Below are 24353 nucleotides of genomic sequence, written 5' to 3'. Positions count from 1 at the left end.
CAAAAGATTTTTGGAGAGTTTCATTCTAATTCTACTTTAATAATAGAATATACAGTACATTATTTCAGAATTCTCCAAAATTAAAATGTGTTACCTGTAAGTCGTATTTGGAACATAGACATCCCTGGCAGGAAATTCCAAAATTTCTCTAGTTGGTCTAACTCTACTGTCAGGGTACAGCTTCACCTGAAGCAGTTCTGGGGTTAGGCAATAATAGGGATTTTCAGGTGCAGGAGAAATGTCTATCTTCAGCTGAGCTGCATAGAAAAATATATTATAAAAACAATGTAAACATAACAAATAAAACTTTTATGTTAAAAATGTTGTTGGACGAATTTAGATCCTATTATTACAAGAAGTCTGGGAAGAAACCAAAATTACTATCACCTCAGACTTCTAAATTATTTCATTTTGCCAAGCCTCAAAGTTATAAATTACTGATACAGACATAAATGCATATAGAATAATAAATGCCTACTGAGTGAAAGTGAAGGAAGGAAGAAATAAAAAAGAAGAAAAAAACAGAGAGAGAGGGATCTAGTACAGGAACAAGCCAACATTTCAAAGGTTAAATGATTTAATTTAAAGTTGACAAACTTCAAAACAGTTTTACTCTGGAATGGTTTGCGCTGATCATAACATGAATCTGTTTCTGAACATTTACCATTCCATGTACATTTTCTTTTCCTCTAGAAAATAATTTCAAGCCACAATATTATTCACCGTTCTCATTTCAGTACTCAAATTATCAAAGGCGCTGAGTCCTGCATCCAAACTGTTAGACAACACGAGAGCAGATTAATGAGAAGAAGAAGCTGACGGGCATTGAGCACAGAAAGACATATGGGCCAGATAGGTAAAAAAAGGAGTAAGTAGTTACAAACAATACAATATATTAGTGATGATAATTGTAATCGTGTCTACTCAAAATTATTAAATACCTGTAATAGGTCTTAGTCGTCGTAAAACAGAAGATGGCCTTCTCATATCAGCAAGGAATTTGTACAGATCTTCATCACTTAGGCGGTCTCCTTCCTAATTTTAAAGACAGATGAAAAAGCATTGGATAAAACAAATATAGTAGATTGAAAATAAATTTATATACCTTTTAACAATCCTGCCCTTCTTCAACTTAGTCAGAATAAAAAGTAAAATTAAATTGATATAATTATGATTGAAAATAAATATGCAGACATTTCCTTCTTTTTAATGTTTCCAAATGCTATTAAGAGTTATGATACTGGTATCTATTTTTTAATTTTACATATTTATTTATAGCCCATTATTTATGTCTTATAAGGTATTACAGGACAATAAAATATAAAAAATTAACACAAGTTAGAGGTAGATAGATGAAAAGGAAAAAAGAAAAATAAGAATATAGACATAAAAGAGACATACATATTTATATGACAGTCTTATAAATCTGTTACATTTTCATTTATAATTGCCTTTTCAACTTTTTATCACCAAATTTCTCAAATGCAAAATATACAGCATTGGCTAAATTTGAAAAAGAAAAAAAAGAAGTAACAAGTAAAAACTACTTTTTTTTTTTTTCAAGAATTTTTTATTTTTCCTTTTTCTCTCCAAAGCCCCACAGTACATAGTTGTGTATTTTTGGTTGTGCGTCCTTCTAGTTGTGGCATGTGGGATGCTGCCTCAGCATGGCTTGATGAGTGGTGCCATGTCCAGGCCCAGGATTTGAACCAGCAAAACCCTGGGCCACCAAAGTGGAACACGTGAACTTAACCACTTGCCATGGGGCTGGCCCCAAAACCACTCTTTTTTTTTTTTGCTAAGGAAGATTAGCCCTGAGCTGACATCTGCTGTCAATCCTCCTCTTTTTACTGAGAAGATTGGCTCTGAGCTAACATCCATGCCCATCTTCCTCTACTTTATATGTGAGACGCCTGCCACAGTATGGCTTGACGAGTGGTGCATAGGTCTGCACCCAGGATCTGAACAGGCAAACCCTGAGCTGCCAAAGCGGAACACATGAACTTAACTGCTTCGCCACCAGGCCAGGCCCTCTTCTTCCACTTTATATGAGGGTCACTGCCACAGCATGGCTGATGAGTGGTGTAGGTCTGCACTCGAGATCCAAACCCACAAACTCGGGTCACAGAGTGTGACAAATTTAACCACTATGCCACAGGGCTGCCCCAACAAAAAACTACTCTTAAAGAAAAGGACAACTATACTGATATTAAGACCAGAAAGAAAACTCTGAAAAGACTTCTATCAATTGGAAAAGAGACAAAAAAAAGGAAAGAAAATCGAACCATAGCTAATTAATACAAAATTTTCAATTTAATGTAACATTTTTCTTACAATTAAAATAAGCCTGGATTAATTTATTCTTTTAGTCGAGAGTCTGCTTTTAGATTAACCTAAACCTCCTGAACTTGTTATCTTATTGTCTTTACTACATAGTTTATATATTGTCCTTTTCTTAAGGTTACTTCATTTCTGTGCACTCACCTTGAGGTACATCCCATTTGTTGACTATTACTTTCTAAGACATAATTGATCTTTTTTTATTCCATTATTTAGAAAATTGGTTCTTAATTTCTAAGTGGTTGGAGATTTCTGTTAATACTTTTATAAATAGTTTTCAGTTTTAATGAGTTATGGTTAGAGAATGTGACTTTATGAAGATTTTTTTAGTGATCTAATATATAACTAATTTTTATAAATGTTCCATCAATTGCCAAAACAGTATATTCTCTTCTGAGTACAGAATATAGATCTTTAAATGGTCCTTATTTATAATACATTCAGATTATCTCTAGACTACATTATTTCTGCCTAATCAACTTGTTAAATTGTTTATATCACTGGCCTCCATTCTTTACTCCCTGTCTGTATAATTCCCTCCCCAGGCTTGGCCAGGTGACTTGTTCTGTCCCATAAGCAAATATGATTGACTTGAAAAGCATGTGCACAAGTGAGCTTGCCCTCTCTCTTGAACTTCTGCCACTGCTATGAGAACATGGCCAAACTAGCCTGCCACAAGATGAGAGTAGAAGCTGAAAGACATGGGAAGAGTCTTCCCAATAGAAGTAAGGTGAGATCAGCTAACCCCAGTGAACCTCCAAACATGTGAATGAGCCTCTGACACTCCCTTCTCCACACTGCATGTTTACTGTTGTGTTCTCCTGAAGCAATAAATAACTTACATACTCGTCAACAGAAAGAACAAAAGTCCTTGAAACTAACATGTGGGTTTGATTTTGGTTTTAAAACTCAACGTATTTCTAATAATTTCAGCTTGACACATTTCAAATCTGTACATAAACACTACTGATTACCATATCCCAATTGTGTACAATAATTTCCCATCAATCAGAAAAAAAAAAAAAAACTGCCTTCTAGATCTCATTTAGGAGAAACTTGTGCATTAAATTCTCCTTCATTAAAACTGTAATCTCTGCTTTTTACTTAATTTGCATTTGCCTGATGCAGAATATTCTAGGTATTTAAAAATACTTATAAAATTGTACATGCCAATACTTAAAAAAATACAGAACTGTACAAAGTGTAAAAGATTTCTATTGCTCCATGTTTCCAGCACTCATTCATTTTAAAGTTTTCACAATCACTTTGTGCTAATCTCCAGTTACCAGTCTCCAACATAGTGTCCAGTACATGGTGAACGCTCAAAAAATATCTGTTGAATAAATAGGTGGGTGGGTGGATGGATGACTTGTTGATTTAAGTTTACAATACCAGTTCAATAAAAAAGCAGGATGAGGAAATGAAAAAAGAGCTGTGGAAACATTGGCAGAAGTGATGTAGCAGCTGAAGAAGCAGAAGGAGAGTAACGTCATAGCTGCCAGGTTGTGTCACCGTATCAGTAAATCTACTGCCCTGTCTCCATGGCTACACTTGGCCTATCACCTCACCCATGGAACACTGAGACCTTTTCTAGACTCTTTCTTGTACTGCTGTCAATAATAAAAAGGCCCTTATCCCTTCAGACACTTCTCACCTGCTTTATTTTCCATTAGAGTCTCTCAGAGCAGCTGCCTATGAATGCTATTGATATGTAACTGTGAAAGGGGCTTCAAGCAGATTGCTGTCAATTCATAGCACATCCTGCCCTAAACCCTTGTCCTCTCAGGTTATAACATGTCATTAGACCAGATTTCCTCCTCCTATTTAGAATAACACCTCAAAAGGAGAAATTTTGAAACAATACTTAGCAATTTCCTTTAATCTGCTCCAAAATACGTGTATGAGACCCTCCTCCAGTTTGTCATGCTAATATAAATTTTATCCCATTCTTACATGGTTCTGGTTATCTGGTTACTCAAGACAAAGACTTTCAAAATGTTCTGATTTTGATTCACAGTATAAAATCCATTTTAGGGGCCGGCCCCGTGGCTGAGTGGTTAAGTTCATGTGCTCCACCTTCGGCGGCCCAGGGTTTTGCCGGTTCGGATCCTGGGCGTGGACATGGCACTGCTCATCAGGCCATGATGAGGCGGCGTCCCACATGCCACAACCAGAAGGACCCACAACGAAAAATATACATCTATGTACTGGGGGCTTTGGGAAGAAAAAGGAAAAATTAAATCTTTTAAAAAAAGAATCCATTTTATATCAAAATCCAATATGCACATACACACACGCATGCACTCACACAAAACTTAGGGAAAAAATTTCACTAAAGCAATATTTAACCTCACTCTGTGCAATGCACTACTATTTTTCTATTCTACTAGGTTTTTTTTTTAAATTTGGTTGTTATCTACTAAATTTCCATTACCATTAATGGATCATGACCAACATTTGAAAACTATTGATTTGACTCATGATTTGAAGTATAGGGAACATACTTGCAAAAATAAAATATCTTTGATTAAGAACTTCTTAGATCTATAAAAATAATGCTGACTGTTGGGGCTGGCCCCGTGGCCGAGTGGTTAAGCTTAGCACACACTGCTTCAGTGGCCCGTGTTTGGTTCCCAGGAGTAGACCTACACTACTCATCAGTGGCCATGCTGAGGTAGCAACCAACTTAGAAAAAACAGAGGAAGACTGGCACAGATATCAGCTCAGGGTGCATCATCCTCAGCAAAAAAAAAAAAAAAGAAAGAAAATTACACTAGTTTCATTTTAGCACAGAAATACCCTAGTAGGGCCTGAAAGCTCTATTCCATATGCCATGGATGTGGTACACTAGGTGAAAAAAACTTGGGTGAGGATGTAACCACACACTCACTCTGATTAAGAAAAACCATCAGTGTTTGAGAAAACTTAAAACACTACAATTAAGAAATAGGATACAGATGTGGACTGATTTTGATGCATTATTAATCAAGGTCAACATCTAAATAAATATATAATATAATATTAATTATTATTCTTTTTATTCTTAAAGTTTTTAAAAATTTCTTGAAATCATATCAATTGTTACATGTACTATGATTTTTCTGAAAGCAAAAGAAACTTATGTCCAACAGCCCCCTAGAATTCCTACATGACAGAACAATACCTGCTTAAAAAAATTTGTCACTGTGAGAGTAGCAGGTCGAAAGCTGGTCAAGTTACAAGCATCATCTCCACTTGTTGTCCTTTCCAGTGATCGTCTGCCAACAATACTAGAATTCCTCCTTTCTGACCAAGACCCTTTTCGTTCTACCAAGAAAAAAAAGAAAGAGAAAGATATTCATTTTCATAATATTTAAAGATCGTTTTAAGGTAACTTTCCAAACAAAGGAAAAAATCCACTAACGTTGAAAATTATCCACTCAACATACTGGTAATAGTAGAATTTCGCTCTGGACAGATGGGTAAGGAAGCACTACACCTAAATCTTCTGGTTCTCTTCTTAAAACTTTTCCAGGGTAAAATAAGTTTCTACCACACACATATTATGCATGTGACCAAAGATGACCTATGAAGAGCGGCTACAGAGGAACTATGTATGCATTTACTAGAAAATATTCACAAAATGGAAATTTTAGTCACCATACAATGGTCCCTCGGTCTTAGCACTTGAGTTTGAACCAGAATTTTAAGATAACTTTGCATTCAAAATCTTTGCAGGAGAATCCTATTATTCAAAACCAACAGAATAACTATGTTGAAGATCAACAAGGAAATAGAAGACAAACAAAATTCTAAACAAACTAGACCTAACAGACATCTACAGTTTACTCCACTAAGCAAAAGCAGAATGCACATTCTTCTCAAGCACCCACAGGACGTTCTCCAAGATAGACTACATACTACCTAAGCCATAAAACAAAATACAATAAATTCAAAAGTACTGAAATCATATAAAATATGTTCTCCAAGAACAACGGAATTAAACTATAAATCAGTAAAAGAAAAAAATTTGGGAAATTCATAAACATGTCGAAGTTAAACAGCACACTCTTGAATAACCCAAGGTCAAAAAGGAAATAACAAGGGGAATCACAAAATCCTTAAGATGTATGAAAATGAAAACACAGCATTCCAAAGCACATGGGATATCACTAAAGCAGTGTTCAGAGGGAAATTTACAGCTGAAAATGCCTATGTTAAGAAAGAAGAGGGGGCTGGCCCAGTGGTGTAGTGGTTAAGTTCGCACACTCCACTTCAGCAACCCAGGGTTTGCAGAATTTGGATCCCGGGCGTGGACCTATGCACTGCTCATTGGGCCATGCTGTGGCAGTGTCCAACATGCAAAACAGAGAAAGACTGGCAAAGATGTTAGCTCAGGGACAATCTTCCTCACAAAAAACAAGAAGAAGAAATATCTGAACTCAGTAACAACCTTACATTTTAAGAAACAACTAGGAAAAGAAGAGAAAACTAAACCCAAAGCAAGCATTAGAAAGCCTACAAAGAAAGACAACAACTGAGTGGAAACAAATGAAATGGAAACTAGAAAAACAACAGAAAAAAATCAATGAAACCAAATTCTTCAAAAGATAAAATTTAAAAAACAACAGCCAAACTGATGAAGAAAAAACAGAAAAGACTCAAATTACTAAAATCAGGAATGAAAGAGGGAACATCAGACCTGAGAAAGCAAAAGGATTATATTGCAATACTATGAATAACTGTAGGTCAACAGATATATAACAATTAGATAATTAGGTGAAATGAACAAAATTCTAGAAATATATACAGTACTGAAAGTGTCTCAAAATTAAAGAGAAAATATGAATAGATCTACAACAAGTAAACAGATCTACCTAGTAATGAAAAATTTACCACAAAGAAAAGACCAAGCCAAGACAGCTTCACTAGTGAATTCTTCGAAATTTTCAAAAGAATTAATACCAATCTTTCACAAACTCTTCCAAAAAACAGAAGGAACAATTTACAACTTACTCTATGAGGCCAGTATTACCCTGATACCAGAACCAGAGAGACATCCTGAGAAAGAAAAACTACAGACCAATATCCCTTATGAATATAGAAGCAAAAATACTAAACAAAATACTAGGAAGCACTCTAACAACACATATAAAAAAAGGATGTATCATGACCAAATGGGACTTCTCCCAGAAATATAAGATTAGTTTAACATCCAAAAACCAATAAATTAATGCAATACACTATATCAAAAGAATACAGGACAAAAACCATATGAATCATCTCGATAAAGGCAGAGAAAGCATTTGACAAAATCCAACATCTCTTCACGAAAAAAATACTCAAAACGTTAGGAATAGAAGGGAACTTCCTCAACCTACTAAATTATATCTACGAAAACCTACAGCAAACAGCATGCTTGATGGCAAGGGACTGAATGTATTTCCCCTCAGGTCAGGAACAAGACAAGGACACACACTCTTGCCACTTCTATTTAATATTATATAGAAGATTCTAGTCGAGATAATTAGAAAAGAAAAAGAAATAAAAGACATCCAGGTTGGAAAGGAAAAAAGTCAACCTATTTTTATTTGCAAATGCCATGATCTTGTATATAGAAAATCCTAAAGAATCAAGGAAAGAAAAAAAAACAACTACAATTAATAAACATGTTCAAAAAGGTTTCAAAGTATAAGATCAATATTCAACTCAATTGTATTTCTATACATTAGAAATGAACATTCTGAAAATGAAATTAAGAAAACAATTCCATTTAAAACAGCATCAAAAACCAATAAAATACTTGGGTATAAATTTAAACAAGAGAAGGGTAAGACTTGTACTGAAAAACACAAAACACCAATAAAAAAATTTAGGGGATGGTCTGGTGGCATGGTGGTTAAGTCCATGCACTCCGCTTCGGCAGTCTGGGATTCACAGGTTTGGTTCCCAGCACGGACCTACACACCACTCATCAAGCCATGCTGTGGTGGTGTCCCACACACAAATAAAGGAAGACGGTCACAGATGAAACCTCAGGGACTATCTTTCTCAAGCAAAAAAGAGAAAGACTGGCAACAGATACTAGCTCAGGGCCAATCTTCCTCACCAAAAATAATTAATTAATTAATTAATTAAGATCTAAATAAATGGATGGAAAAACATTTCATGGATTGGAAGACTTAATACTGTTAAGAAGGCAATACGCTCCAAATTGATCTCCAGATTCAATGTAATTCCTATCAAAATTTCAGCTGCCTTTGTGCAGAAATTGTCAGCTGATCCTAAACTTCATATGAAAATACAAGGACTCAAAATAGACAAAAATATCTTGAAAAAGGATAATGAGATTGAGGATTCACTCTTTCCTATTTCAAAAATTACTGCAAAGCTAAAATAATAATGACACTACAGTACAAGCATAAGCTAAGACATATAAATCAATGGAATAGAACTGAGAGTCCAGAAATAAACCAATACAACTACAGTCAACTGATTTTCAACAAGAGTGCCAAGACCATTCAATGAGGAAAGCATAGTCTTTTCAAGAAACGGTGTTGGGACAACTAGACAGCTACATAAAAAGAATGAAGTTGGACCTCTACTGCTCATCACATGCAAAAATTAACTCAAAGTGGATTATACTCAAATGTAAGACCCACAACTACGAAAGTCTTAAAAACATACAAGTAAATCTTGATGTTGGGTTAGGTAATGCTTTCTTAGATATTAAAACCAAAAGGAAAAGAATAAAAGAAAACACAGAGAAATTGAACTTCATCAAAATTTAAAACTTCTGTGCTGCACAATACCATCAAAAGAGTAAAAAGACAACCCACAGACTGGGAGAAAATATTTGTAAGTCCTTTACTAGTTAAGGGATTTGAATCTAGACTATATAAAGAACGTTACAACCTAATGACAAGAACACAAAAAAGCCACTTAAAAAACGAGCATCAACAAAATAAGACAAAAAAAAGCCATTAAAAAATGGGCAAAGGATATGACTATGTATTTCTCCAAAGAAGCTATACAAATAGCCAATGCACACAAAATGATACTCAACATCATTTGCTATCAGGGAAAGGCAAATCCAAACCACAATGAGATACTACTTTACCTGCACTAGGATGGCTATAATCAAAGGACAGTTAATAAAAGTGTTGGTAAAAATATGGAGAAACTGGAACCTTCATACACTGCTAGTAGAGTTTTTAAATGGTGGAGCCACATTGGAAAACAGACTGGTAGTTCTTCAAAAGGTTAAACATAAAATTCTCATATGACCCAGCAATTTCATTTCCAGCTATGGATCCAAGAAAAATGAAAACATATGTCCACACAAAAGCCTGGACATGAATGCTCACTGCAGCATTACTCATAATAGTGAAAAAGTTTAAACAACTCAATGTCTATCAACTGTTGAATGGATAAATAAAATGTGGTATATCAACACAATGGACTATTATTCAGCAATAAAAAGAAGTGAAATACTGACACGTGCTACAACATGGATGAACCTTTAAAACATTATGCTAAGTGAAAGAAGCTACTCACAAAAGACTACATATTGTATAATTCTATGATATAAAACGGCCAGCATAAGTAAATCCATTCAGACTAAGTATACCATTTAGGGTTGGGTTTGGGGATTTGGGGAAAATGGAGAGTGACTACTGAGGAGTACAAAAGTGTTCCGAAATTAGATTATGGTGATGCTTGCAGAACCTTGTGAATATACCAAAAAACACTGAATTATACACTTTAAATGAGTGAACCGTATGGTATGTGAATTACATCTCCATAAAGCTGATAAAGAAAAAAAGGCAGAAAAAGAAAACCCTTTTTATGCCTCATTACATTGAAAAGTCTACAAATAAAACAAGCCATGTAACAAAAAAGAAAAAAATTATACATTTAGAGATACTTTACATAAAACACTCTTACCTCCAGTGCTTATTTCTACCTCCGTAGAATCTCTTTCCAAACTCCCAGCACTACTAACAATATTCATTAAATGGATTGCGGTCCAAGCAAAAGGCATGCGATATTTCCCAAGTCTTTGGCAAAACTGATCGGCTTGACTTTTCAGCTTCTCCAATTTTTCCTTATTCTACAAAATAAAATTTTATACATTATATGATTATGCTCAAAACAAATGAATTAAAGGCTATTTCATCCTATTTTAAAGAAACAGATTAATAATTCTTAATTCTCAGCAAAGATGGAAAAACAATCTGTACCTTTCAGAGATTAATTAACAGTGTATTATCTTAACCACTGAATGACTCAACATATTCTACAAATGCATGTGTAGAGTAAGTCTTTGAAATTTCTGTTTTGATTATCTCATCTTGGGAGAAAAGAAAAGAGAGAAAGTGTCAAACATGCTTATAGATTGTAAGTACTATTTTATGAAAGGAAACATAACCATGTTCTAGTCAGCAACTGCTAACTACAAAATATTCTAGGTTATGACTTGTTAAATTTTATTATTCTAGAAAGATGGAAGCAGTTGAACCATCTGAAATAATCCCTAACTTATGGCAACCATAACATGGGAGTAGGGGACACAAACAGGCCAATAACAAGTAAGCCCCGAGTTGTAATAAAAGAAGCAAAGAAAAAAAGTGTTACAAGAAGACTAACTCCTGGAAAAACACTAATAGTCCAAACAGTACATGCGTATCTGAAACACATCTTGAGGCTGGCTTGCAACTTTTAGGCTATCCCTGAAACAAACACTAAGGTGGACTGCAATACTCAATCAACAGTCCAAGAGTGAAAACCTATATTAAGTCTCTCACATACTCCTTCCATATAGGAATTTGGTGAGGTATATTCTAATGACAGTGTCCTACCTTGGAACTTAGGGCTGGAAAAGATGGAAGGATAGCTAACTGGTTTATTGCTATATCTATTATACCTCCAAAATAGGTTCCTCCTTTAAAAGCCTAGATATTGGGGCCAGCCCAGTGGCTGAGTGGTTAAGTTCCCATGCTCCACTGCGGTGGCCCAGGGTTTCGCTGGTTCAGATGCTGGGTGCAGACATGGCACCACTCATCAGGCCATGCTGAGGCGGCATCCCATATGCCACAACTAGAAGGACCCACAACTAAGAATATATAACTATGTACCGGGGGGCTTTGGGGAGAAAAAGGAAAAAAAATAAAATCTTAAATTAAAAGCCTAGATATCAAGTGTACTTAATTCTATTAGCTTATGTAAATATGTAAGAAGAGCGGAATAAGCTGCTATAATATTGTATATACAGTAATAGATATACCTACAAGCTACATACAACACAGAAAATTTAATTTGTAAAATGTAAACCTGGGGAAAACCAGAATACTTTAACCCTGATTTCAACCAGATAACTAGGGATCAGAGAAGAACATCATTTTCGGCTACCTATATTAGCAGAAAAGACTCAGACCTTGTTCTTAATCTGAGAAAAATAGAAAGCAAAACATTTTCTAGATTTTGGTACCCTGTCCAGTATTCCTCAAGCATACATCTCCTGACTGTTTCAACTATTAAATGATGTGTTCAAAGAGCCAAGACTACCTGTTATTCTTGTAGCTAACTCATGGTACCTGGAATTTGGTATCAATTGTTCACCAATTATTTTTGCTTTATAAGTTTATCAAAATTCTAGAAATTAGTTGTCTGATGGCAAAATAAAGATTGTATTTTCTATTTTTACCATATTCCTTAATTATCTATAGCAAGACAGAGGACCAGGATACTGTGTTTTGTTAGGAAACGTTCCACCAATGTCACTATTTTGTAAATATAGGAAAATAGTAATTATTTAGGAATTAAACTGAATTAACTTAGTTCTCTCTGAGAAAAAAAAATTTAAACAATCAATTAGCTTGGGGGTGAGGAAGATTTTAAAGAACAGCACAGCACACAACACAAACTAGATGACTAAGGAAATAAAGAAAGAAAAAAGTGGGTAAGCCAATAGAAAAAATGAATTAGTGAAATTCTTTAATATGCTTTACACTATTCTCCTAAAGTATAATTTGGGAGCTTAGAGGTTGTTTAGGGTTGGGTTTGGGAATTTGGGGGAAATGGGGAGTGACTGATAATGACCACGAAAGTGGGGGAAATGAGAGGCACGATATTCTACCTTGGTGGCATCTGCTTCTTTGAAAATCATATATGGTTCAGCACATTCTCCAATGTCTCCCTGCTGTAGGACTTTTTCTAGCTGTCAAAGACAAAAAAAGTAAAATTAATTAAGCTTAAAAAAAACAATCAGCTTCAAAAGTAAGGATGGTTCAACATATAAAAATCCATCAATATAATACACCACATTAACAGAAGGACATAAAAAAACACACGATCATCTCAACATTGCAGAAAAAGAACTGGACAAAATTCAACACCCTTTCATGATAGAAACACTCAACAAACTAAGAATAGAAGAACTCTACTTCAACATAATAAAGGCCACATATGAAAACCCCACAATGAATATTGTACTCAAGGGTGAAAGACTGAAAGCTTTTCCTCTAAGATTAGGAACAAGATAAGGATGCTCACTTCTGCCAATTCTATTCAACATGGTATTGAAGTCTGAGCCAGAGCAATTAGGCAAGAAAAAGAAATAAAACACATCCCAACTGGAAAGGAAGAAGTAAAATTATCTCTGTTCACAGACAACATGATCTTTTATACAAAAAAACCCTAATGTTTCACAAAAAAAAGTTAGAACTAATAAACAAATACAGCAAAGTTGCATGATACAAAATCAACACTCAAAAATCAGTTGCATTTCTATACACTAACAATGAGCAATTCAAAAAGGAAATTAAGAAAACAAATCCATTTATAATAATATCAAAGAGAATAAAGAACTGAGGAATTAACCAAGAAGGTGAAAGATTTATAATCTGAAAACTATCAAACACTGGTAAAAGAAATTAAAGAAGATACAAGTAAAGGGAAAGGACTCACGGATTGGAAGACTTAATAATGTTAAGATGTCGATTCTACCCAAAGTGATCTACAGATTCAACACAATCCCTATCACAATCTCTATGACGATTCTTTGCAGAAATCGAAAAATTCATATGGAACTCCAAAGGGCTTTGAATTGTCAAAACAAACTTTAAAGAAAAGAACAAAGTTGGAAGTCTCACACTTCCTGATTTCAAAACTTAATACAAAGCCTCCGTAGTCAAAAAGTGTAGAACTGGCATAAAGACATAAATATAGATCAATAGAAAAAAGGAGAGCCCAGAAATAAACCCTCGTAAATAAGGTTAAATGATTTTCAACACAGGTGCCAAGACCATTCAATGGAGAAAAAGACAGCCATTTCAACAAATGGTGTTTAAAAAAAGTGAGCACAAATGCAAAAGAATAAAGTTGGACCCTTACCTTAGAGCATACATAAAAATTAACTCGAAATGGATCAAAGAGCTAAACAGAGACCTAAGACTATAAGCATCAGAAGAAAAAATAGAGGAAAAGCTTTCTGACATTAGATTTGGCAATGTCTTCTTGGATTTGACACAGAAAGCAGAGGCAACAAAAGTAAAAAGAGATAAACTAGACAACATCAAAATTTAAAACTTCCGTGCATCACAAGACACAATCAACAGAGTGAAAAGGCAAACTAAGGAATGAAAGAAAACATTTGCAAACCATATGTCTAATAAGAAGTTAATATCCAGAATAAAGAAATCCTGCAACTCAACAGCAAAACAACAAAGAATCTGATTTTTAAATGGGCAAAGAACTTGAATAAACACTTCTCCAAAGAAGATATACAAAGGGTCAACAAGCATATGAAAAGATACTCAACATCACTAATCATTAGGAAAATGCAAATCAAAACCACAATGAGCTATCACCTTACACCCATCAGGATGGCTACTACCAAACTTTAAAAAAATAACAAGCATTGGTGAGGACATGGAAAAACTGGAACCCTTGGGCCCTATTGGTGGGAATGTAAAATGGTACATCCACTATGGAAAACAGTACAGAAGAGGTTCCTCAAATAATTGAAAGTAGGGGACATACAGCCTGCCCCGTGGTTGAGTGGTTAAGTTCACGTGCTCCACTACAGCGGCCCAGGGTTTCGCCGGTTCAGAGCCTGGGCACGGACGTGGCACCACTTGTCGGGGCACGGTGAGGCGGCATCCCACATGCCACAACCAGAAGGACCCACAACTAAAAATATACAACTAGTTACCGGGGGGCTTTGGGGAGAAAAAGGAAAAATAAAATCTTTAAAAAGGAAAAAAGAGAAAGTAGCGGCCAGCCCAGTGGCGCAGTGGTTAAGTTTGTGCGCTCTGCTTGGCAGGGCAGGGTTCACTGGTTCGGATCCCAGGAGCGGATCTAGCAGCGCTGATCAAACCATGGTGTGGCAGGCGTCCCACATATAAAGTAGAGGAAGATGAGCACAGGTGTTAGCTCAGGGCCAGTTTTCCTCAGCAAAAAGAGGAGGATAGGCAGCAGATGTTAGCTCAGGGCTAACCTTCCTCAAAAAAAAAAATTGAGAGTAGAATTACCATAAAATTCAGGAAATCTATTTCCAGGTATATATCCAATAAAATTGAAAGCAGGGACTCAAACAGATGTTTGTACAGCCATGTTCATAGTAGCATTATTCACAATACTCAAAAGGTGGAAGCAATCCAAGAGTGCATCAAGAATTGAGTAAATAAATAAAATGTGGTATGTATATATATGCATACATACACACAGAGTTAAATATTATTCACCTTTAAAAGGGGGGGACATTCTGAAACACGCCACAACCTTGATGAATCTTAAAACATGCTAAGTGAAATAAGCCAGTCACAAAAAGACAAATACAGTATGATTCCATTCCCATGAGGTATCCAGAGTAGTCTAATTCACACAAACAGAGCAGAATGATGGTTGGCAGGGGTTGGGGAGAGGGGAAAATGAGGAGTTGTGGTTTAATGTGTACGGAGATTTTACAAGATGGAAATTTCTGGAGATTGGTTGCACAACAATGTGAACACACTTAATACTGGATTGTACACACAAAAAAGATCAAGACAGTAAATTTTATGTTATATGTATGTGACCACATATTTGTTAAATTAAAAACTACTTTCTCAATCATAAGTAGAGGATAAAAACAATGACAAAAAAAACACATAGCATTGGAGACTGGATTGGTGGTTACCATAGAGGAAGGGGGCAGGAGGGAGGGCAAAAGGGGTGACTAGGCTCACATGTGAGGGGATACACTGTAATTAGTTTTCGGGTGGTGAACATGATGTAATGTACACAGAATTCGAAATATGATGTACATCCGAAAATAATTTTAAAAAATTTAAAAATTTAAAAAAAAGAATGAACCAGAGTTTGTGAGTTTCGCTGTATGCAACCAATAAAACTGAATGTTAAAATTTTATGGTCCAAAACATCAACGTTCATTTCAAAAAAAATTATTAAAATAATCAAATTAAAACAAATTAAAATTAATATATTAAAATTATTTTAATTATTGAATCAAATGTATTAATTAAATTTAATTGTTGACAGTTAAATTTAATAAAAAATATTTTTACATTTAAATATTAAATTAAAATATCTAAAATTAAATTATTTTTAAATTAAAATATTAAATTTAAAATTAAGTTAATTAAAATATCAATAAAAGCAGTCATAAAGTCATCTCCATTTAATATAACATCAAAGTACAAAATTACAACTAAAAGAGACAACTCACAAAATAATAGTCTCAAGTGGTCAATACGTTTCTATAATCATTTTTTTTTTTTTAAAGATTTTATTTTTTTCCTTTTTCTCCCCAAAGCCCCCTGGTACATAATTGTATATTCTTTGTTGTGGGTCCTTCTAGTTGTGGCATGTGGGATGCTGCCTCAGCGTGGCCTGATGAGCAGTGCCACGTCTGCGGCCAGGACCCGAACCAACGAAACACTGGGCCGCCTGCAGCAGAGCGCGGGCACTTAACCACTCGGCCACAGGGCCAGCCCCATTCTCTAATCATTTTTCTCCAAAATGTCTCACTTTACCCCTACAAAATTTTGAATGTTTTAAAAAAAGAAATGTAAATAAAATAGGATGAAAGCTCAGAAACCAAACCAAGTGTATGTAGGAATTTAGCACATAATAAAGTTGATACTCCAACTTTGTGAAATGAAGGATATATAAAGAGCTCTTACAAATTAACACGATAAAATAAAAACAATCCAATGAAATGGATATAATTACACGGGTGTATTTTTTTTTCACTTAAAACTTATGTATCCTATGTATACTTGAAGCTTTTGTTTTTTATGTACACTATACTAAAAATCACTTACATATAAGTTAAAAATGAGCTATCTGAATAAGCACTTCACAAAACAGAGTATCCAAATGGCCAATAAATTGTTCAAGACTTTTAGTCATCAGGGAACTGTAAGTTAAAACCAAACTGATACAACCCTGCAAATGCACCACAAATAAAATAGAATATATAACAAAAATAATGAAATTAAAACAGAAAAACAATAAAACCTGATGATAGCTAGTGTTAAGAAGGAAACAGAGCAACTGAAATTCTCAAGCACTGCCGAGGGGAGTGAAAATTGGAATAACTAGGTTGGAAAACTGGTCATTTCTACTAGAATTGAAGCTGTAAATACACTATGACCCAGTAATTCAACACTCATCTATACACTCGATAGAAATGCAAACATATCCGCACCAAAAATCATGTACAAGAACGTCTGTAGCAGGATTACTTATGATAGCCAAAAGCTAGAAATAACCCCAACGTCTAGTGACAATTAGAACGGATAAACTGTGATATATTCATATAATAGAGTATCATACAGGATGACAACCAATAAACTACTGGTACATGAATTTTACAGTTACAATTCTTTAGAAGGCCAGACAGAAGAATATATACTGTATGACTCGTCTATAAAGTTCAAAAACAGGCTAAACTAACATATGGTAATCAAAGTCAGTATAGTAGGAGGGGGCACAACGAAGTCTGCTGGGTAATGTTCTACATCTTGATCTGGAAGTTAGCCACATAATCAAGTTAAGAATGTAAAAAGTAATGAAGGTGTACATCTGGTACATGCTATTAAGTATAAACAAAAGTTTACAAAGAAAAGATAATTAAATTTCTATACACCAGTGACAATGAAATGAAATTCTGTATATAATTTAAAATGAAAAATTTTAAATGACATCATTTATAATAGGATCAAAAATATCAAAATATAAGGAAGATACAAGAGGAAAAGACCTAAAAATATGGAGGATAGACTGTGTTCATTGACTGGAAAACTCAATAGTTTAAAGACGTCAACTTTCCCAAATTGATCTGTATATTTTAATGCAATCGCAGTCAACATCCCAGAAAGCTCTTTGTTGAGACAAAGAGAGTATGCTTGTATTGGCGGCGGGGGGTGGGGGGGAGGGCACCTAACAAGCGAAAATTTACAGGAAAATGTAGAGTCAACAACAGCCAAACCAATCTTGTAGAATAAAGCTGGGAAAAAATAGACCATGTGTTATCAAGTTACAGTAATCAAAACAGTGTAGTACCGGTGCCAAGAAAAGACAAATAGACCACTTGGAACCAAATAAACACTCCAGAAAAAGAACCTCACAAATGCGAACACTTGATTTATGACATAAGAGACTTTGCAAGAGCAGTAGGGAGAAAAGAAGTCTTTTCAATAAACAGTGCTGGGTCATTCTGTTATCCATATGTGTGAGTGTTAGGGGGGGATTAATCTTCATTTCTACCTCACTCAAATCTGTATGTGAAAGTTAAAACAATTAATCTTATGAGGGATCACTTAAGAGAATATGCTCCTGACTTTGAGAGAGGCAAAAATTTCATATACAGAACACAAAATACCACAGCCATAAAGAGAAAGGTTAATAAATTAGACAACATGTAAACTATGAACTTTGGCTCATCAAAGGATAACGTTCTGTGAGAAAGGGTGTACAGAGCGGCAAAAAATGAGAGGAACACAAATAACCAACAACAAACTAACATCCAGAATATATTAAGAATTCCTACAAATCAATAACAAAAAAGCCAAAACAACTCAACAAAAAAAATGGACAAATGATTTCAACAGGCATTTCACAAAAAACAATATCAAATGACCAATAAGCATATAAAGATGGTCAAATCATTACTAGTCAGGAGAAATACAAATTAAAACCACAGTGAATACAGTAGCAGAATGGTTATAATTAAGAGAGTGACAAACATCAGTGTTGGTAAGAGTGTAAAATGGTTGAAGCACTCTGGGAAACTGTTTGATATATTTATGCTAAATACACATCTACCCTATTATCCAGCAATATCAAACACAAATGAGTGTATACGTGCCCAAAAGACTTGTTAAAGAATGTTCACAGAGCTTTATTTATAATAACCAACTGAAAATCAGATGCATGCTAAGGTCTATCAAGGTCTACCTATTCATCTAAGCAGGATGAATAAACCATGTTATAATCATATAACGGAGGACAACATAACAATAAAAATAAAAGAACAAACTACTGCTATACATGACAATATAGATGACTCTCACAGACATTATGTTGAGTGAAAGAAGACAGGCACAAAAGATTGTATATTGTACGATTCCTTTCATACGAAATTCAAAACAGGAAAAGCTAATGATGGTGACAGACGCAGGAATATTAGTGATCTGTGGAAGTGAGGGGGTAGCCACCAGAAAGAGAAACAAAAGAACCCTCCAAGGTGATGAAAATATTGTATGACCTGAGTTCAGCCTGTGTAAGTGATTACACACAGATGAATACACATGTAAGAATTCACCAAGCTGTTTACCTCAAATTTGTTTACTATACAAATCTCACTGTATGTATTTTATATCTCAATTTTTTAAAAAACTGATAAATACCAAATAAATAACAAACTCTTATTCACTCCTGGTGGGAATGCAACTATCACAGATAATTTGGAAACCCATTTGGCAGCACCTACCAAAGGTGACATACAAATATCCTATGACCCAGCAATTCTACTACTAGGAATATATTAAACAGTAATGAGCACATATGTCCATCCTCATGGAATGCAAATGCTCACAGAATTACTCATAAAAGCCACAAAATTAAATGAACTAAAACGTCTACCATCAGTAAAATGGATAAATTATGAAATATTCATATAATGAAATACTCCCAAGCAATGTTAATGAATTGCATACAGCAGTACAGATTAATCACACAATCAGATAGAGTGGGAAAAAGCAAGACAAAAAATATATATATGTTGGATCCCTTTAGTAGAGTGTTCAAAACCAGGCGAAAATTGCAGAAAAGTAAGGAGCAGTCATTGGGGTGGGACACAAAAGCAGTTTCTGGGATTCTGGTAACATTTTGTTTCTCAACCTGGGTGGGTAACATAAGTGTATTCATTTTGGGGTAATTCATCAAACTATATATTTATGATTTTTGTGTACTTTCTATAATTACAGCACACGTCAATAACAAATTTAATTAAAATAATTTTAAGTGAACTTCATTATCACTACTTTATTGTAACCCAAGTTTTTGTCTGTCTATTTGTGGGTTTCTTCCAATGTACTCTGTGTTTTCGTTCTCTAAAACGGCAGGCTTACATAAACAACAACCCAAACATAATGGTATTACTGCTTCACATATTTACCAGAGAGTAACTATGCTAATAAACAGGGCATAAAAAAGAGGAAGGAATTAATCATCCTGGCTGAGCTAGAATCCCAGCAACCCAGTGACTGATCGCACTACCAGCCCCAAATGCTTCACCCTTCCTTTACCCTCTCACTGTTCTAATGACATTGCAATTCCTCCCAACAAAGAGGTAAAGTATATATCCCAACTTTTTGATTTTGTGCTCTTGTCATGTGACTTGTTTTAGCCAACAGGATGTTAGCTGGCGTCATGTGCCAAAAGGCTTGAAAAATGCCTGTGCAACTGGCCTGCTCTTTGGTACTTCTACGATTACCATGAGAATATGCCAAGTTAGCCCTCTAGAAAAGGAGACATACAGGGAAAAACAACTCCAGCTAAATCAACTGACGCCAGGCAACCTACAGACACCTGAAAGAACATAGTCACCTAAGAAGTACAGCCTAGACGAGCTCTCCATCAGACAACTCAGATCCCTCAACTAAACAGATGCCCCTGGGATTTTGTCATCTTCTTCTTGTATAGCAATAACTAACCAACCTCAGATCAAGGGGATTTCTCTCTCGAGAAACAAAAACATCCTGATGAATCACAAGGGACTAAAGAAAATCTCCTAAATACTTCTTTAAAATTTAGACATTTTCATTTTTTTTTTAATTACAGAAGTCTTTTTCTAAGTATATACATGCATTTATGTATGTGTAGTTGTGTGTGTATATATTTTATATAATTGGGACCATACAATAAAGAGTTTTATACCAGACTTTTCACTAAACATTGTATCACACATAAGTTTCTATATCATTAAAAACTCAACTTGTGGTTTTAATTGCCATCGTATCCCATTATGTGAAGTTACCACAATCTACCTCCCTATTTACCTACATCGAACATTTACATTCACTATTTCTTATTCTTAATCCTATCTAAGCTATTCACTCTCATAATGACAACCAAATCTTGTCACTAAACAATCTCATTTTCACCCAGCCAATATTCCAGCCATCACCTTTCCATCTCATTCCCTCAAATACGTTCTATTTTATGAAAACTTGCTACTTCCCCATGTAAAGTAACTGTATTTACTATATTTGCCAATTTTATTAATATCTAGAACTGAATTTTACTCTTAAGAGTTTCTGAATACCACTGCTGCTAAAATCTTTGCTTGTAGGACTGTTCATTACAACTAAGATTTATTTTAACCTGAATTCATAGGAACATGTCCACAAATTAGGACATTATTCCTGTGGGTAAACAGGATTCATTTCATGACAATCCACTTTAAAACCTTATTATAAAATTCATTACCTTTTTATTATAATTTTATATAAATAAGAATAAAATGACTAAGGAATACATTTTAGGCTACTCTCAACTCAAGGTCAAGTTAATAAATTATTCTGTAAGTTACCCTAAGCTAAGGAGCTTAGTAATATTTGAATTTTAGAATTTGTGACCCTTATTCTTAACTGGCTGACAGTCAAATCATAATGCTCCATGACCTCAATGATTTTGATTTTAGTATTTATATCATTTAGGAACTGAGTGATAAAATTAAAACTCCTGTGATGATTAATCTTATGGGTCAATTTGGCTTGGTTATACTGCCCCATTGTTTGATCAAATACCAGTCTAGATGTTGCTGTGAAGGTATTTTTTAGAGGCGATTAACATGTAAATCAGCAGACTTTGAGTAGAGCAGACTATCCTCCGAAATGTGTGTGGGCCTCATCCAATTAGTTGAAGGTCTTACAGCAAAGACTGAGGCCCCTCAAAGACAGAATCCTCAAGACTACCACCCAGAAACCTGCCAAGTTTCCAATATACTGCCCTGGAGAATTCAACCCAAGACCACACATCGACTCTTACCTGAAGTTCCAGCCTGCCAGCCTGCCCTAGAGAGTGCAGACTTACCAGCCCCCTCCATCACATGAGCCAACTCCTTTCTGTGTGTGTGTGTGTGTGTGTGTGTGTGTGTGCATCTCCACCCTACTGGTCTGTTTCTATGGAGAACTATGACTAATACAGCACCCGACTCGAGAAAAACTTCAGTAGCATCTATAGCATATGTCCAATATTGTGTTAAGAAACACTGAGATAAAAAATAATTAAAAGTAAAATCTTTGCCCTTAAAAAGCTTGCAGTATTGAAAGGAGACAAGTATACAGACACTATACAAATAAACAAACATATTTAACATCATTCTCACCTTTATTACAAGAAAAACATCTTGGGAAGGATAAGTGATAGAAAAAATAGCTGATCTTGCCAGGGTAGTAATGGCAGCAGGTGGTACATGTGGACGTAACAATCCTTTCATCTGCTCAGAATTAAGGTCAAAATAAAAGTTTTCTGAAATCTAAAAGATACATTCACATATTAAATTTTTAAATTTGTACATTGTAGCAAAACTCACAAAAATCATACATACCTAGACTTAAAATATTACACACATTAAAACATTACACTATAACATACATTTTATCATATATTTCACTGACCAGTCTTTACCTGTGTATATCAAAGCAAAAGAAATGTACCAAGTATTTGGGAAATAGAATACAATAAACATATTCTAAAGAACCACATCACAAACTACTTTGATTAGAAATATAACCTCTAATAAAGTATGCAAAGAAATTATAATTGAGATGAATTACCCCAAATTGAGTATTTAAAAAATTATATGAATAATAGCTCAGCAGTTTTGATTTAGCAAATACAAGTTGCTGGGGCAGAGTTCCACTGCAGAAAATGATAATATATTGATAGCAAAAGTCACTGAAGGCACTTGAAGTTTCTACCATAGATTAGGCTTAGAATTTACATCAGGAAATGCTGTATGAGAAGCCCCGTAAACTCTTAAGAGCAATACAGATATGATGGTAAAACTAAGAGCAGCATTTCAAAGTATTTAAAACATACATAAATGATCTTTTATCTAGTGAGAATTTGAAAATTACATCAACAAAAATTCACTGTTATCTCATTCTAATCTTTCATACATCATTTGCCTAAGATGTTCTTCCTGTATTCTCTCTTCTATTTCTTAAATTAAAAGGAAGTTGCTTCTGCTACTTGCTTTTGGAACTCTTTCAATGAAATAAAAACTAAGAATCAACTAAACTGTTTCATAGTAAGAAAATATTTAAGAAGTCTTAATAAATTAAATTTCTATTTTCCTTTTAAAAGATCCATGTTTAATAATTCTCAAGGGGCTGGCTCCGTGGCCGAGTGGTTAAGTTCACGCGCTCCGCTGCGGAGACCCAGGGTTCGGATCCTGGGCGCGGACATGGCACCGCTCGTCAGGCCACGTTGAGGTGGCATCCCACATCCCACAACTAGAAGGACCTGCAACTAAGATATACAACTGTGTACAGGGGTGGTTTGGGGAGATAAAGCAGAGGGGAGGGAAAAAAAAAAAGGTTGGCAACAGTTGTTAGCCCAGGTGCCAGTCTTTAAAAAAAAAAATAGTAATTCTCAAAAAATCATTACTTATCTTATAAAACAACTTAAAGTCAGGTTTCCAAAACCTATGATTGTGACAAAAGACTACACTCAAATTATATTCCCTTACCTTTTTCTTTTCCTTGACATCATATAAAGCCAAACTTGCAAAAATGGGTTCGATTTCAATCTCAAACCTTTAAGAAGAAAAAGGATGAAGTAGTTTAAAAATAAATATAAAATACATAGTTGTCAAGAAATTCTCATTCCAAAATTATCTCAGTATCTTGTACTTTTCTATATCTGTGCTAACCATCTATACTATCCCTTCTTCCTGAAACACACTTTTCCTTGTATATCTTTCACAGTCTAAATCAACCATTATCTCCTTTAGGTAATCCTAATTTCTCCAGCTACAAGTAATCTCAAACTGCCTAAAAGCTCATGGCATTTTATGACCATTTTGTGGCATTAATCACTTTCTAACTTATAATTTGGTTATTTATGTACATGGATATGTTAGATTTTAAACTTTAAAAATAAAGACCTAAAGTTTTCTTTTTCAGATTATAAATCATATATATTCAATGTAAAAACTTAGGAAATACATAAAAATATTCAGAGGAAAATAGATGCATCCAAAATTCCACCACATGGAGAGAACCAGAAATAAGAGCTCAGTGACTATCCATTCAGACTTTTTTCTATGTATAAATGCACTTCTTAAATGGATTATCTTTTAAAATAAAAAATATCACTGTATACATAATATTTTGTAGTCTGCTTTAACTTAATATTTTATGGATATATTTTCATGTCATAAATATCTCACCATCCTTTTTAATGCTGGCATAGTTTATTATTATACAAATATGTCAAAATTTATTTTATAACTG

The 24353-nt window shown here is 34.6% G+C and overlaps 1 protein-coding gene across 26 annotated transcripts in view; it reads right to left on the bottom strand.

Moving 5' to 3' along the window:
• The window catches only part of DOCK7 (dedicator of cytokinesis 7), a 211200-nt gene that overhangs the window by 145159 nt on the left and 41688 nt on the right, over positions 1-24353 (bottom strand). For all 26 annotated transcript variants that reach the window (XR_011439396.1, XR_011439391.1, XR_011439392.1 and 23 more), the window contains exons 8-14: positions 23588-23654; positions 22220-22369; positions 12458-12538; positions 10267-10432; positions 5504-5646; positions 942-1035; positions 95-257 (exon numbers count right to left, since the gene is read on the bottom strand). Coding sequence is in view for 20 of the 26 variants with exons in the window: in XM_070268987.1 (XP_070125088.1) it covers positions 95-257; positions 942-1035; positions 5504-5646; positions 10267-10432; positions 12458-12538; positions 22220-22369; positions 23588-23654 (864 nt within the window). In the remaining 6 variants the exon portion in view is untranslated. The remainder of the gene's footprint in view (positions 1-94; positions 258-941; positions 1036-5503; positions 5647-10266; positions 10433-12457; positions 12539-22219; positions 22370-23587; positions 23655-24353) is intronic.

This window comes from Equus caballus, chromosome 5, assembly GCF_041296265.1.
Source record: "Equus caballus isolate H_3958 breed thoroughbred chromosome 5, TB-T2T, whole genome shotgun sequence".
Lineage (NCBI taxonomy): Eukaryota > Metazoa > Chordata > Mammalia > Perissodactyla > Equidae > Equus > Equus caballus.
Note: the sequence above shows the minus strand (reverse complement) of the source record. Positions and strands in the feature narration are given on the sequence as shown.